This window comes from Rhinoraja longicauda, chromosome 4 (assembly GCF_053455715.1).
Source record: "Rhinoraja longicauda isolate Sanriku21f chromosome 4, sRhiLon1.1, whole genome shotgun sequence".
Classification (NCBI taxonomy): Eukaryota; Metazoa; Chordata; class Chondrichthyes; order Rajiformes; family Arhynchobatidae; genus Rhinoraja; species Rhinoraja longicauda.
The window spans coordinates 47,059,895-47,077,043 of NC_135956.1; the positions used below are offsets into that span (position 1 = coordinate 47,059,895).

The 17,149-nt window shown below is 38.3% G+C and overlaps 1 protein-coding gene across 2 annotated transcripts in view; it reads left to right on the plus strand.

Moving 5' to 3' along the window:
* The window catches only part of LOC144592740 (zinc finger protein 407-like), a 479,939-nt gene that overhangs the window by 227,615 nt on the left and 235,175 nt on the right, over positions 1–17,149 (plus strand). For both annotated transcript variants that reach the window (XM_078397678.1, XM_078397677.1), the window contains exon 4: positions 12,094–12,168. In XM_078397678.1, coding sequence (XP_078253804.1) covers positions 12,094–12,168 — 75 coding nt within the window. The remainder of the gene's footprint in view (positions 1–12,093; positions 12,169–17,149) is intronic.

A 17,149-nucleotide genomic window follows, 5' to 3' on the forward strand; every position in this document is an offset into this window, starting at 1 on the left:
AAAAGAGAGACTGGCTACATTGTGGTGGTTTTTCCTTGGAACAGAGAAAATTGAGGTGACATTTTATTATGACTTTCAAAAAATCATCAAGGGGCCTAAAAGAGCAAATCGCCTATATCTCTTCTCAGGTAGATCAATATAATAAGGGACCATTAATTATAAGATAAGAGATAAGTTGACAAGAATTTCCTTTCACCCAATGATGGCTTAGGTTCCAGAACATGGTGATATGGATGGAAAGCCTTTTTGACGTTGAGGGTATTTGGGTGAGCACTTGATAGATTGTTATCAACAAAGTTGTGGACTAAGAACCAGGAATCGATAGTAACAGATAAAGGATGAAAGAGTGTGGAAAACCAGCCGAAACCAAAATGCTAGAGGAGCACATGTTCAAAGTCAGAATTGAGGAGTCAAATGCTGGACCTGAGAAGGGCCCAAAGAACTAAATAGTGTCAAGAAAGTAGAACATAGGATTTATGTGATGTACTCTCTCTCTAATTAATATCATGTTGATTAGTACCTTGCTTGCATACTCCACTGCAAGCATGGACGTCTCCCAGAAGGCCGCTGCGGCAGATGCCTCCCAGAGGACCGTGAAGAAGCCGAGGCCGAAGCCTCGTGGCTCGGAGCTGGAGGTGGAGCCTCGCAAGTCGATGAAGCTTGCGGCCAACGGTGCCTGGGTCGGCGGAGCCCAGGCCGGTCCCTGGGTCGACGGAGCCCGCAGATGTGGTCTTCGTCGATGGAGCCCGAGGCAGGGGCCTGGGTTGTTGCCAAGGAGGCGATAGTGGAGAGGTTGGTGCGGCGACTGTATAGGAGATGCCGACTGACAGACCACGTGGGAGTGAGGATGCCACTGCCGGAGGAAGAAACAAAGGAAGACCCGGCCTGCGGAACGTGAGGTGGAAGGGGAGAGTACAATAGAGGACCCGGCATGGGGGAACCGCGTGAGGGAGGGGAAGGGGGGAGAACAGAGGGGGACCTGGCGCAAATTCTTCGTAACTTTGTCAGCGTCCTTTATGTGGTGACTATATGCATACCTTCGGTATGCAAACAAAGAATTTAACTGTGACTTGTCACATGTGACAATAAAGTATTCATTCATCATTCATTCATTCCTTTATCTTTTCCTTCTCTCTTGTCACCCTGTCATTTTGAACATGTATAAAAATAAACTGTTTAATTCCTCTATTGACCAGTATTAGTTCTGGTCTCATGTTTTCGAGGCCAGGGTCTGATATAGGAGTTCCACGAAGATAATGGCAATGTATTCAGCAGGTTCGCATGATTAGTGTTAGTTTTTCAAACTGACTCAGATTTTCCATTTAACATTATTTTAACCCTGCTGGTAAGTTTGAAATGGATTCCTGCCAAAGTTTAGCATCAGCAATCCGGAAATGAGTGTTGCAAAAGTGTCATTTTTTCTTTTTATGTTCGTTGTATAATTATGTCATACCTTCAAAGGAAGTAACTTATTGACATCAACCTAGCCACGGTGTCAGGCTGAATGAGACAGTGCAAAGCTTTGGCATTGAACTTGAACCAGACTGCATGAATTTATTATTTTATCTCTTAAGGTGAAATTGTACAAATATTTGAAGCTGTGTATAATTATCGTTTGCTTCCATTCTCTCCTCAATCCTCCTTTGCTTGAACCCTTGTTCATATTATTGTTATGCTTGGTAGCTCACTCACTCTGCTTTAGCTAGCTTCTACTCAGCATAACCCAACTCAGTCAAAACTCTGTTGGCCATATCTAATCTTTTTTGTGTCCATTTCACCATCGTCATTGAACCAAATTAGCTGTTTGTCCTCTGTCTCTTTATCTCTACGTCCTTCTTCAACCCTACAAACCTCTGAACTCTCCACAGTAAATATAGCTTTCAGTGCACTTCCATATTTTTGTGGTTCACGATTGATGGATGGTTCCTAGCCGGCTCGGTTCTAGCTCTCCACAGATACGGCCTGACCTGCTGAATAACTCCAGCACTCTTTTTTTGTTCAGGATTCCAGTACCTGCAGTCTCTTGTGTTTCCTAACCTCAGGAATTCCCTTCAATACTTGCCTCTGTCCTTTGTCAAAATACTCCCTTGAGCATACTTCCCTAGCTAAAAGAACATCTTGGTCCTAATAGTACCTAATGTGGCTCAACATCACATAATGGCTGATAGCATTGCGAAGTGCCTTGGGATATTTTACAATGGCATATCAATGCAAATTGCTTTTGTTGCAGTCATGCCAAAATGTCTACTCTCTATTCTGAAAAGGTTTCAGCCTTCCTTTGTAAAATGGAAAATGGTTGATGCTGCTGAGTCGTGTCATTTTTAGAGTAAGGAAACTATTACTTCAAACGCACTCTTTCTTTGACTGACATGCACAGCTGTGGAGCTGTGAGGCACCTGCTAGAGGTGACTAAATACAGATGTTATAAAACAGCCGCTGATAATTAATTAATAGATGTTCAGAATCTGTTAACTGAAAGAGACACTAAGGGAGACTTCTGTAACAATTTTGCCAACTGCTTTCGCAATTTCACGTTAATATTTAACACCCATCAACAATTATGATGTATGTTTCTTTTTACGTTAATATCTTTGGCTCGGTAGATTTGAAAGCCGTGGTAAGTACTTTTAAATTGCAACAGACAAAGTGTGTTGTTAAATTGAGGTTTTACATTTGGGATCCTTGGAAGCAATCTTCAATGAAATGCAAAACTTTCACTTCCCTGAAGGGGGAAGGGGGGGTTGGGGTGGGGGAAAGAATCATATATCTAATTGCAATGCATTATTTACATAAAGAATAACTTGTTTCATGTGGTTCATTTTTTTGTGTGGTGTGAGATGATCATTTACATATAGGTTGCTTTGAGTGGCTTCCTGCAGCTGTTAAGGATCATAAAATGCTTCCAGGGACAACAGATTTCACAGTAAATTTCTCAGAGCCATCACAGAATTGATGAGGTTTGCTAAATTGTCAACAGCAGATCTGACAATTTCATTCTTCGAAAAATATGAACAGCTTTTTTCATCTTTCACATCCTTCTCGGTAGTTTACAGTGTACATGAGATATCTGCCATGTTTTTTGTACTGCAGCCTGCATTTTGTAGTGTTTGAGGTTTAGAAATTGCAGGATTGCTAAGTTACCACAAAAAGAAAAAAATAATGGAAAAAATAATGGAGACCAGGATTCTGAAATAAAAATCCAAAATGCTCGAAATACTCAGAAGGTAAGGCAGCACCTGTGGTGAAAGAAACAATGTTCCTCGTCAATGATCTTACATTAGAAACTTTAATACTTGTAAGAAATATGCGGATGCGTTTGCATGTCCAAATAGTGGTTTGAAAGATTCTCGCGATAGACAGGAGTACCATTTCAAACTCATAAAATCACAATGGCTATATTTTCTACAGTGCTTTGAAGATTTTGTAACAGTTTGATAGTAAAACTCTTCATTTACCAGCTTTGAGTTATTTTCATTTTTATCACTCAGAGATATACCAAAATATTTAAACAAAACACTGCATAATAGGAGTCTGAAGAAGGGCCTCGACCCGAAACGTCACCCATTCCTTCTCTCCTGAGATGCTGCCTGACCTGCTGAGTTACTCTAGCATTTTGTGAAATAAACTACATAATAGCATGTACATGCAATTTAGCATTTCCTTTAAAACAGAAAAACACCAATGCTTCTTGAGTTATATGCACAATGCAAATGTTATTGTAAATTGTGTGTCTATTATCAACTTGAGTCGATGTGGCATGTAAATAAATACTGAATCAAACTTTAAAAATGTATGGTGGAAAATACACTGAATCCATCACAGCCTGGTTCAGAAATTTGAATGTTCATGAACAAAAGAGTCTGGAAAACGTAGTGGGCATTGCCTGGTCCACAATGAGTACTGACCTTTCCAGCATCAAAGGGATCTACAGGAAGCATTGCTTCAAGAATGTCATTAAAGACACACACCACCCTGGCCACGCTCTCTTCTCACTGTTACCATCGGGGAAAAAGGCGCAGGAGCCTGAAAACTGTTCCCTCCAGGTTCAAGAACAGCTTCTATCCATCAGGCTCTTGACCCACCCTATACAACTCTAACCACAACCCCACCCCAGCACCAAACCAGTACAGAATTTGCACTGCAATATCTGCACTTTGTAATTTGTTTTTTGCATCTTCTTGCCTGTAAAACTGCAGCAACCAAGAGTTTTTGTTCCACTTCATATCCAGTGCATATTACATGAACATTCCTGACTTGACTCTTGGCAAATTTTAGAAGCAGGGTTCAAAGCATAAACATTGGTCTGTCATGCATTTACTGCATTTAGTTTCCACTGCAACGTCTATATCATTTCAACGTCCTGTTGATGATATTGTAGCAGTTTGCTCTGCAGAATACAGTCACAGATGTGTGACATTCAGTAGTTTGTTACCTTTCTAAAAATATTAACACATCATAAAGAATAAGTAAGATTGATAAGCTACTGTCAGTCCACCCTTGCGGCATGCGTTCCAGCTTGAGCCTATTCAGGTATCATTGTCGCATAATGCATTCCTAATTACATAATGTCCTTTCCCTTTAGCATAAAAGATGGTAAGAGGTATATAAAGAGAGACTTTCCTGTTTACTCTATGATGCATTATCAGTGGTCGAGCAAAATACAACTCACTTAGCTTAATTTATTCCATCACAAAAAAAATGTGCTGTACCGTCTTGTACCTGTAATTTGTAGAAAATAAATCTCAAGGTGACTTGCAAAGCAGTCTTATGTCTACTACTTTTTCAGTATAGTTTGATTGTTCTTTTTACATGTTACAGCAGAGGAATAGGCTATCAGTTAGTTAGTTTAGTTTATAGTCATGACTCATGAGGTACGGTGAAAAGTTTCTGTTGCATGCTAACCAGTCAACGGAAAGACTGTACATGATTACAATTTACATACATCCACAGTGTAAATCCAAAGTCCCATCCAAAAAGTGGAGCAATTGTAATGCGTGATTGCAGATCCACTTCTGAGACCTGCACATAAAGAGTTGCCTGGCTTGGGCGCCATCTTGGACTTTTTCTGGATGAGACCAAGAGGCTCCTCTACTCGGTTTTGTCTCGCCCCATCAGCATATCCTTTGTTCCATTTTTTAAAATAAATGACCTTTATTTCTTCACCTCTGTGTATTATATTAATCTACTTTTCATAGGTCTATCTTGCTTTCAATTTTGTAGCATTATAATTAATCTCCTAGTTCTGATATTGATTTCTTCAGTATTTCACCACTCTCCAAACGGTGTTATTGCTGAGATATTGTGCAGGTGGCTGGAATAATGTCCTTGAAACTCAATTTGCCAGAGTTCAATAGTCTTTTTTTTATATTCATTCATGGATGTGGGCTTCACAGCTGAGCCAGCATTTAATTGTTCATTTCTATTTGCCCTTGAGAAGGTGGTGGTGAGCTGTCTTCTTGAACTGCTGCAGTCCTTGAGGTGTGCATCTACCCACACAATGCTATTAGCGAGGGAGTTCCAAGATTTTGACCCAGTGATAGTAAAAGAACGACGATGTGTTTGCACATCAGAATGGTGTGTGGCTTAGAGGGTAACATCCAGCTGGTGGTGTTCCCATGCTTTTGCTGCCTATGTCCTTCTAGTGGATAGAGATCGTGGATTTGGAAAGAGCAGTCTAAGGAGTCTCAGTGAATTGCTGCAGTACTGCTACTGTGCATCAGTGCTGGAGTGAGTGAATATTTGTGGATTAGGGTGCTTCTCACGCAGGCTGCAATGTCCTGTATGGTGTTGAACTACCTGAGTGTTGTTGAAGCCATACTCATCCAAGGCAAGTTATCCAACCTGCATTATGTACAAGATTATTACCCAAACATTTTCTAAATTGCCCTTTGGGATATTCTGGGGATTTTCAGAGTTTTGTCGTGTAATTATTTATTTTCTTAGTGATTAATTAATCGATTTCCAGGAGAAAAGTAAGTTTGGGCCCAAATACCTCAGATTAGATATTATCCCTTTGTTCAATAAATCCCTACTTCAGCAGAAGTGACCTGAAGGGGTTAATTCAAGAGATCATTCCAAAAATTTAGCATCAGGTCAAAACATTGGTTTAACATATGGGGAAGTGCAGTCAGTCTTGGAAAGTGATGGTTTCAAAGTTTGGAAGTGATAAACCACCCACTGGACAGGGAATGTGATTCAAAAACTAAGTCCAGTGTGTCGTGATCCTCAGTCGATCATGGGTGTTCTACGATCAGTACTATCAACGATTCTTAGATAGGCAGCAAAGTTTGGTCAAAAAGGGCCAAAATAGGCCAAAATCGTCTTCTCCTCTTATGAGTGTCTCAGTCTCGTCTTTGGAAGCCAAAGCTGTCGAATACTGTAGAGCTGTCTTTCCTTGGCCCTGCTCCCAGATACTGTCCTAAAGATGTGTGCAGTGCAGAGGAAAAATTAATGGTATTTCTGCACAAACTTCCTCTGACTCTTCAGAGATCTGCTGTTGGGGAAATTGGAGTATTAGAAAAGCCTGTCAGCATTTTATCACAACATTGGATAGCATTTTCTTTAGGTAAATGTATGTGCTTTCATGTGTTCTATTGTCTTGATTGCTAACCTGATAAATGTCATCTAAATAACCTAAATGTTGTTACCTGCAGTGATGATATCAACTTAGGTTGAGGTGTTAACATCCGAGCAAAAAGACATTGACTCCACCTCATAGCAAGTCGAACCAGAGTCAAAGTACATACATCATTACGTTGTGTATACAGTAAAGGAAAAATCATCATTTCATTTGCTTTGGTCTTCCCAATGCTGAATTGAACCTGATTTCTGTTCATCTTGTACTGATAACAGACAAGTGGTCACCTCTGTGTGGAGCCACAGGAGATGAGCAAGGTCCTCAATGAGTATTTCTCCTCTGTATTTCCCAAGGAGGAAGACAGTAGGACGGAGGAACTTGGGGCAGTCAATGGAAGTGTCTTGAGAGTAGTCAGTGTTACCTGGATTTCAATAAGGCATTCGACAAGGTAGGTTGCTCTGGAAGGTTAGATCGCATGGGATCCAAGGAGAGATAGCTGAATGAATAGCAAATTGGCTCCATGGAAGGAAGCAGAGGGTGATGGTGGAAGGTTGCTTCTCAGACTGGAGGCCTGTGACGAGTGGTGTGCCTCAGGGTTCGGTGCTGGGCTGTTACTGTTTGTCATCTACATCAATGATTTGGATGAGAACATACAGGGCAAGATTAGCAAGTTTGCTGATGATACAAAAGTGAGTGGTTTTGCAGATAGTGAAGATGGTTGTGAAAGATTGCAGCAGGATCTGGATCGATTGGCCAGGTGGGCAGAGGAATGGTTGCTGGAATTTAATACAGAGAAGTGTGAGGTGTTGCATATTTGGGATGTCTAACAAGGGCAGGACCTACACAGTAAATGGTAGGCCTCTGGGTAGTGTTGTAGAGCAGAGGGATCTAGGAGTACAGGTGCATGGTTCCTTGAAGGTCGAGTCGCAGGTAGATAAGGTGGTCAAAAAGGCTTTTGTCATTTTGGCCTTCTGTCAGAATATTGAGTATAGAAATTGGGAGGTCATGTTGCAGTTGTATAAGACGTTGGTGAGACCGCATTTAGAATATTGTATTCAGTTCTGGGCACCATGTTATAGGAAACATATTGTCAAGCTTGAAAGGATTCAGAAAAAAGATTTGAGGATATTGCCAGGACTAGAGGGTGTGAACTATGGGGAGAGGTTGAGTAGGCTGGGTCTCTATTCCATGGAGCGCAGGAGGATGAGGGGGGATCTTATAGAGGTGTACAAAATCATGAGAGGAATAGATCGGGTAGATGCTCAGTGTCTCTTGCTCAGAGTAGGGGAATCGAGGACCAGAGGACATAGGTTCAAAGTGAAGGGGAAAAGATTTAATAGGAATCTGAGGGATAACTTTTTCACACAAAGGGTGGTGGGTGTATGGAACAAGCTGCCAGAGGAGGTAGTTGAGGCTAGGACTATCCTATCGTTTAAGAGACAGTTGGCCAGATACATGGATAGGACAGGTTTGGAGGGATATGGACCAAGCGCAGGAAGGTGGGACTAGTGTAGCTGGGACATTGTTGGCCAGTGTGGGCAAGTTGGGCTGAAGGGCCTGTTTCCACACTGTATCACTCTATGACTCTATGGCTCTATCTATTTATTGTTGATACATAAAAGTTGAGGAATTATTAATATTGGGAAATACTATATACTGAAATAGTTTAATGGCAGGAGATGTATTATTTGACAAATAATTTTGATACACATTGCTAACTCAGCTCTTCATCAAATTGATTGTCAATTAAAATAACTACTATAGTTTGGATCCACAGTTTTGTTTGTGTCAGTCATTTTTCTATTGGCTCTCTGAGTTCATGCCTACTTCATGTTTTTTTTCAAAATCTGAGACTTTTAGACATATTAAATGTTGTGTCAACACATAACTAGACGGTATAGCATTGATCTCAAGTAAGCATATTACTTTACACGTTTTGACAAGTTTACCATTTTTGTCACTTTTCTTTGAATGCCACCAAGACCACAAACAGTATTGATTTTATATTTTGTTGTATTCCTGTCAATAGAATAGTTGGATGAAATCTATTCATGATCCTGACAAATTCCCCCCTGTCTTCTTTCTTCATCAATATCTGAGCTGGTGCTGTTGTGAAATAACTATCCTTGGAACTGCCTTGAATGGATAAAAAGTGCTTGTGACTAACATGAACTAAGCTTCTCAAAATGTTAGTAATCTCTATATTGTTGGTCATCAGGTTAAAGGGATTCTTGTGGTCCAGTAATGATGTCATCAAGCTAATTGAACAACCTCAAAGTATTAAAACACAATGTGCTGGAGTAACCCAGCGATTCAAACAGCATCGGGATCTATCCATGTCTGTCAGAGTTGTTGCCTGACCTCCTGAGTTACTCCAATACTTTGTTTTTTTTGCAGACAAGCATCTGCACTTGTTTATGTCTTAACTTGCAAAAAATTTTAAACATGAAGGAAAATCACAATTTAAAAACATTTTAAAGAGCACTGAATAAAACTTGGAATGCACGGATATATACCAGATTGATGTGTAGGAAGGAACTGCAGATGCTGGTTTAAACTGAAGATAGACACAAAAAGCTGGTGTAACTCAGCAGGACAGGCAGCATCTCTGGAGAGAAGTAATGGGTGATGTTTCGGGTCGAGACCCAAGGAATGTGTGATGTTTCGGGTCGAGACCCAGAAGGATCTCGACCTGAAACGTCACCCATTTCTTCCCTCAAGAGATGCTGAGTTACTCCATCTTTTTGTGTCTATACCAGATTGATTTTGAGCAAAGTGATAAGATTGATAAATGATGTCATCATGAAAGCACTCATTTGTGGCAGTGATCATACTATGACTGAATGTTACATTGAAGGAAAGAAGAATGAATCTAAGACTAGAATTTTAAACTTAAAAAGGGAAATGATAAAGACATGATAACTAAAAATAGCTGGTAAATTAGGTAATATTAAATCTAAAAGCATATAATTGGACAAATTCCAAGGCAGGCCAAAAAGTTGGATCAAAAGTAAAAAATAAGATTAACAATGAAGGAAATATTAGACTACGAGATAAAACTATCCAAAAATATAAAACCAGATAGAAAGAGTTTCCACGATATTTATTAAAAATAAGTTGACAATGTGAATATTGGCCCAATAGAAAGTTAGTCTGGGAAATTGATAACAAAGACAATACTGATTAATTTTTAAATGTTTTGGTGTGTCAGTCTTAGCTATAGAACATACAAGTAACTTCCTGCACAGTGGAAATTGGAAGGATCAGAGGAACCTGGGGAAATTTACAATCAGCAAGGCAGTGTCGACTGAAAATATGGTTGGAGCCACAGGCTGACAAGTATCCATATCCCAGTGGGCTTCATTGCAGGGTGTTAAAGAACTAGCTGGTGGGTTATTTAATTCATTGGTTTTAATTTTTAAACGTTCCCTGATTTGGGAGAAATTCGGTTAGATTGGAAAATTGTAAATTCCAAATGTAACTCCCTTACTTATAGAGGGAAGGAGAGAAAGCAAGAAAGTACAGCATAGCTGAAGATATTAGAAGCACATATTTAAGACTGGGTATTATGCTGGGTACATAGAAAAGTTCAAGGGAGCCAGGTAAAATCAATGTATTTTGTTGAAAGTGAAGTTATATTTGGCCAATTTATTGGAGTTTTTCAAAAATGTACCATTTTGTGGCTATAGGGAAATTATGGATAGACTGTGCATAGATTTCCAGTGAAGTTATTACAGCAAATAAAACCTCATTGTGTAGGACATGATATATTGGTGTACATTGTAAGTTGACTGGCTAATAGGAAACATAAATGGACCTCTTTCACGTTGACAAGATATTAATGTGCGGTATGTCATATGGATGGGTGTAAGTACCTCAACCATCACAATTTAAGTAAATGATTTACTGAATTTGCTGAGATAGATAGGAAATCAAGTTGTGAAGAGGACATAATGATACAAAGGGATATAATTAGGTAAGCGAATGGACAAAATCTGTCAAATGAAGAATTATATGGGGAAAATGTTAAATTGTTCAGGAAAAGTTAAAAAAAAATAGTTATTCAAATGGTGAAAAATGACAGATCTCTGAGACACATGAGAAGCTGCAAATCCAAAGATATGATTTGCTAAAGACTAGTATGCAGGTAGAACAAATATTCTCCCAAAGCATCTGGGGAGATTAACAGATTGTTTTGTTGTTTATTGGTTGGGAGATTGAATACAGAAATAGGGAGATTTAACTTCAATTATAGAGGACATCGGTGAGTTAATTGAGATCATATTTGGAATACTGTCTATGTTATTGATCTTAGTTTACAAAAATATATTAACACATTAGAAGGAATTCTGAAGTCTATTCGATAAATACCTGGAGTAGATAAGTCATCTTGTGAGGAAAAGTTGGATTTATATCTGCTGGAGCTTAGAAAAAGGGGAGGAGACTTGATTGAAACATAAGATCTCAAGGGGGCTTGACAGGGTGGAGAGGATATTCGTGGGAGAATCTAGAAGTAGTGGCCATTGTTTAAAAATAGGGTCTGCTCATTCACGGCAGAGATGGGGCACATGTTTTCTCTCAGAAGGTTCTGATACTTTGAAACTTTGGTTCCATCGATCTTTGAGGCAGAGAGTATTGAATATCTTTAATGTTGAGGGAGATAAATACAGGCAACCGACATTACAGTCATTTATGTTACAGTAATTCACCCGTACAGAATTCACAAATCACTACCCAGAAAATTGAGGAATAAAATTAGCTCTTTCAGAACTTATCTGAAAAATTATTTTTTACAACTCATGTGCCTTGGTGCATGCGCAGGATGGTGCAGCTTCACGTTAAGAAAAATTGTGATACGGCTTATTTTTCTAGGAATGCAACAACCACCCTTCCCTCAGTTTACTGTAGGTTATCTGAATGTGGAGAGAGGTTACTATCAGATCAGCCATGTTCTTGGATTATGGATTTGGCCTAGTAGCCTATTCTTGCTCTTAAATTTGAATGTTTATTTTTCTGTATGTAATTAAAAAAGAAGCTGAAATATCACAAGTAACTGTTAAAATATCTCAATTAACATTTTAAAATCCAGAATATTTTCAATCACAATCACAATAATACTTTATTAGCCAAGTATGTTTTGCAACATACGAGGAACTTCATTTGATAAGTTAAAATGAGGAAGTTTTAATCTGCATGCATAAAATTAGTTTTACTTAGGGACTGAGAAGTTGTTAATCAGTAAGTAGGAACTTTATTAAAATTTCTCCTGGACTTTGGTATAATAAAGTATAACATTTTCAGGGCATTTTACAATGAAACTTGTGATACAACCTTGGGGTGGAAATTCAACTTCAGTACCATGCAATGAATGTGCAACGTAAAAGCTCTAATGTCTTGCACTTAGCTTTCACTGCAAGACATAAGAGCTTTTACTGAAGAATTTTCACTGAAGAAATTTCAAGTGGCATGGGTTGAAACAGAACTGAACAAAAGTGCTGTCTTTCCTTTTATTTCAGATGGGCCTTTGTTATGAAGAAACATCTTAGCACTCATTTATTGGGCAAACACGGCATTGGAACGCCAAAGGAAAGGTAGGAGAAATGACGAATAGTACTGACCTAATATTCTTATATCTTAGCACTCTGACATTTATCCTAGTATACTTCACTATGTTGAATGCATCTTATTTTTATTTCCTACAATTCTATTTATGTAATTTGACAAAACATTGCATGTTCAGTTGAATGAAAGCATCATGAACCAAATTCACGGCTCATTGTTTTAGCAGTTTATGCTGTGTTTGATTAAAAAAAAGGAGTCCTTTTAACCCAATTCATTGTTTGGAAAACTCATAGTACAGGTTTCATATCCAGTTTTCATTATCCTTCATTGACCTTGGTGATACTCTGTGGCTTGCTTCAAAATCGAAGATTCGTAGATACGTTAAATTCTATGTGAAGTTGCAACTTGACTTCAGTGAAGAATAAAATCAGGCAGATAGTAAGACCCATGTCATGCACAATTCTGTCACATGCCTGACAGGCAAATTAAATTAAAATTTCCCTGGAGTAGTCATCCATGGACATTATATGTTACATTAGAGGTTCTGCAGCTCAAAAACTTAAACCACATTTACCGTGAAGCTAGACTTTGTGGCTACAATAACTGGTAATTTACATAGATGTCCCTTTATAATCCTACCAACAGCACTAATATGTACTTAATTTAACAATCCAGTAGTTGTGGACTGTCCGTTTGATTAGAGTAGGTTTAAATGCAACCAAGTGGTTAATTATTTGCATTTATAACTTTTCTTTTGAACTAAAATTGCAGTCTGCCTGTATTTTCTTCTGCAGTAAGTTAAGATTTCAATAATTTCTCATGAAAACCTGTTTCTCATTCAGAAGTAACCTATCGATTTGAATTTATTAGATTAAACAACAATCGTTTGTGATTTACCAAGTGTAATTTCCCAGAGATTTTAAAGGTGAACATTTTATTGCTGCCTGTCACCATTTTGGAAAACCCTTCAGATAGAAATCTTTCTTAATATATTTACATTGCTTTTGAACAATGATTTGCAGTGAAGGTGCAAGTAACATTTTCTTGTCGTGAAATAGTCTGATTTTTGTGAGTTTTCAAGTGTTTAGTTTTGGTTTTCCCTTTAACTGCACAGTTTTCACACTTGTTCAGAATATAATGGTCTTTGTGTTGCTGAGAACAGCATATTCTGGAAGACTAAAAATGAAGAAATTTGGCATGTTAGTGCCACACACATGTTTGCACATGCCATTTAAGAAACAGATTATTAACATGCTTGTTTGCTGCTGTGATCTTTCAAATGAATCACAAGATACATATGTGGTTTTGGTGTGATTCTATAAATGTGTGTTCAGATAGAGATGTAAACAGTGACATCGTTTGTGAGAATAGTAACTCTTGCTAAAGGTCAAGCATCCTTTAATGCATTATAAAAGTATGTTCGATTTCCTTTAGCTCAGGGCTAGCTTTGTCTTGCTGTTTAAGGGCTGCCCATCCCTTTGCAATTCATACTTCAGTATCTATGATCTTCCAAATTCTAAGCACATCCTCTTTTTTAAATCATCCCAATGATTTTGTCGAAGGCATGTCCAACCAACCAATTAGGAGACCCTGACGGCAACAACAGGCAATGTATTTTCATTGATAGATCAAATTCCATTTCAGTAGCTGGGTCAGATTCTTAATTGAGGTCTTCCCTGTTTAGCGATTGAGAACATAGTCATTTCCAAGAGAACTTCTGTTAACTGGATTTATTAGGTCAATCGATGAACATTTTTTGGTATGATGCATGGCTAGATTCATTTTTCATGCTGCAGCTGAAATTATTCATATTGTAGAATATGCAGAGATGACCTGTGACTAGAAATCTATCTATTTGATGAGATAAAGCCGGCATCATGACATTTCATGATCCATTGGTGGCAGGGCTGATATGTTCTCAGTTTCTAATATCTCTTCTTGGGATGAGAGATAAATCAAAGTGGATTTGGTATCCATAGTGAGTAACCCCTTAGCAGTGGCATCGGCCTCTTTCTTGACCTGTATCTGACTGTTTCCACACATAGTACAAAGTACAAAGAACAGTGCAGCACAGGAATGGGCTCTTCGGCCCACAATGTCGAATGTGATGCCAAGTGAAAATAACCTCCTCTGCCCGCATGTAAACCATGCCATTCTATTAACTGCATATTCATATGCCGATCCATGAGACTCTTAAATGCTCTTGGAGCATTCTCAGTATTCCCATTCCTCACAATTTCCTATAATGTGTTCTCTCACATGTACCCATTATACCCCTCTGAATCTTTCACCATCCACCTAGTGGGAGGGTCGTTTGGGTCAGAATGCTGTCCCGAGTAACTCTTATTTCACTGGGTTCCTACTGAGGTAACCATCCATTTGACAACCACATCAATTTTGTATAAGGTAGATACAAAATGCTGGAATAACTCAGCGCGACAGGCAGCATCTCTGGAGAGAAGGAACGTCACCCATAGTGCTGCCTGTCCCGCTGAGTTACTCCAGCATTTTGTATCTACCTTTGATTTTAACCAGCATCTGCAGTTCTTTCCTATTCATTTTATATAAGATGTGTAGGAAGGAACTGCAGTTGCTGGTTTAAACCAAAGATAGACACAAAAACCTGGAGTAACTCAGTGGGTCATATAACATCTCTGAAGAAAAGGAATAGGTTACGTTTTGGGTTGAGGCCCTTCTTCAGACTACCCGTTTTGTATAAATTATGACTGCCACCTTTATGACTCAAAAAAAAGTTTCAACCAGTGCATTTCGACTCTTACTATATCTTTAATGGAGAAGTGCTGTATTTTGAAATACTCATTTTTTATATTTTTTGTTGTTAGAGATATTTCTACACTTACCACCAACAAAGCATCTGAATCAAAAGACTCTTGGTTTAAGTTCCTTTCCAGATTCTTGAGCGCAAAATTATAGAATGACCTGGCAGTACAGCTTTGACAGAGTGTTGCATTGTTGGAGATGTTGTCCTTTACAGGGGATGATATCAATGCTCTCAATTGGTTTTCCATGGGTACTGTTTCAAAGAATAGCAGAGGAGTTCTACCTGGAAACCTGGTTAATATTTAAGAAAATAAATCTAGTTGTTATCACAAATCCATTTGAGAGTACTTGCTATGTTGAAACCAGATGCCACATTTTCATCCTCACAGCAGAGACCACACTTTTAAAGGTATTTTGGCATATCATAAGGCTATGATATATGCTGCAGTAAAAATGCAAGTTTTTATATTTGTAATCAGTATTAACTGCTGAACAATAAAACATTTTAGAAAGGTTGATTAGAGAAATTTTCATTGAGATATATTTTCTGGAAATTCCTCATTCATATTAAAAATGGATTCAATTCAATCATTCCAGCTGCAAGCGGCACAAGGAACTATTAAATAGGTACGACCAGTTTGTGATGTGAGATATCCTTGTAACCAATGCATTCATGCAATGTCTTTGAACACTGGGGGGTGGGAATATTAAGTTATCATCTGAGTAATTCTGTTCTTGTTATGGACATAGCATCTAACTATTAAAAGCAGACGTTTTCATCTGTTTTTGAAGCAAATGGAAAAATGGATACTAATTTGCATGCCGGTTATGTGTGCAGGTGGTCCACAGCTGTATGTAAATATTTCAACTACAAACCAGGAGAAAACTCTGGTCTGTTAAAATTCTCACTAAATTATACAAAGATGTATTTCATCTCAAATCAACAGTCCAATGCAAATACCAAATGTTTAAATCTAGGAATTTCCTGACTGAAAAGTTGTTGTTATAAATTATGATACACTTTCTAAATCAAAATCTACAAGCAAATATGGGTAAACAACAAAAACAATGCGTCATTTTTTTTAACCCTACACCTCCCAAATAAAAAGTATCTAGATAGCATGGCTCCACAGTTACATTGGAATAATTTATACTTAATGTTGTTACAAATCCATGAAATCGGATACCAAGCCATTGCAAATGTAAGTAAATTATGGTATACTTCCTACTTCAATGTAATCCAGGATGTAACCTACACCACATGGTCAATCATGTTTGCAATACACCATGGAATGCAGAATTTTTCAGTTACTCAGTGAGGATACCTATGTCTTAATAACAATTGAAGTAATACATTTCTTGTAATATTTATCTTGAAATAACTACAAATTAGCTGTACCTGATAGTGTAATCTAAACTAAATTAGATACACGGTAGCTGGCATTATAAAAACACAGATTTAAAGATTGTTCTCTTGGACTGAATTGCAGTTCCCCCTAAACTACTAAAACCGGTGTCATCATTTTCTGCCAGTTCTTGAGACAGAATTTATCTCATCATTAATTAACGTTCATATTTCATCCATTGCTGTTGTTAATTAGAATAAGGTCATTTGGGAGGGCTTATTAAGTGGAACAAATTCAGCAAATGTTAAGAAAGTACTGGTGCCAGAGGTTCAGCAAGTTTGACAAAGCCTGCTAGGTGATTGATAACTGCACCAGTTTGAAATCCAGACCTCAAGGAATGCAATGGTAACTGGGGACGAGGAAAAGCAATTGCAAACATATGCTTGCTTGTAGGCAGGGAAGAGATAGATTACAGTGCATGTAGTGTCAGAAGGCTTTTTTATCATGAATTCCACCTCTCTTCTCACCTGTTATTTTTAGAACATTGGATCTGTTTGTCAAAAGATGAAGTTTGAATAGATTCAGTCTGCATGGCCTTCAGAAAGCTCAAAAGCTGAAAGCTCTCTGATATGTGAAGTGACACTGTTTTATATTAACATAATCTAAAAAGACAGAATTGGTTTGCTTGTCGTTAAAATAACAGCTGTTTGCTCTGGCTGACATTGTTGCCAAATTTCAATTTAGCGGCAACTGATATCTAAGTCTCGTTGTGTGTGACCTGCCTCAGTTTGGCAACCAGTGAATGGTAAACTCTGGGTTGATGATAAACTCCAGCAGATGACAGCTTGTCGACAGTGAGACTGAAACTGAATCTGAAAATCTT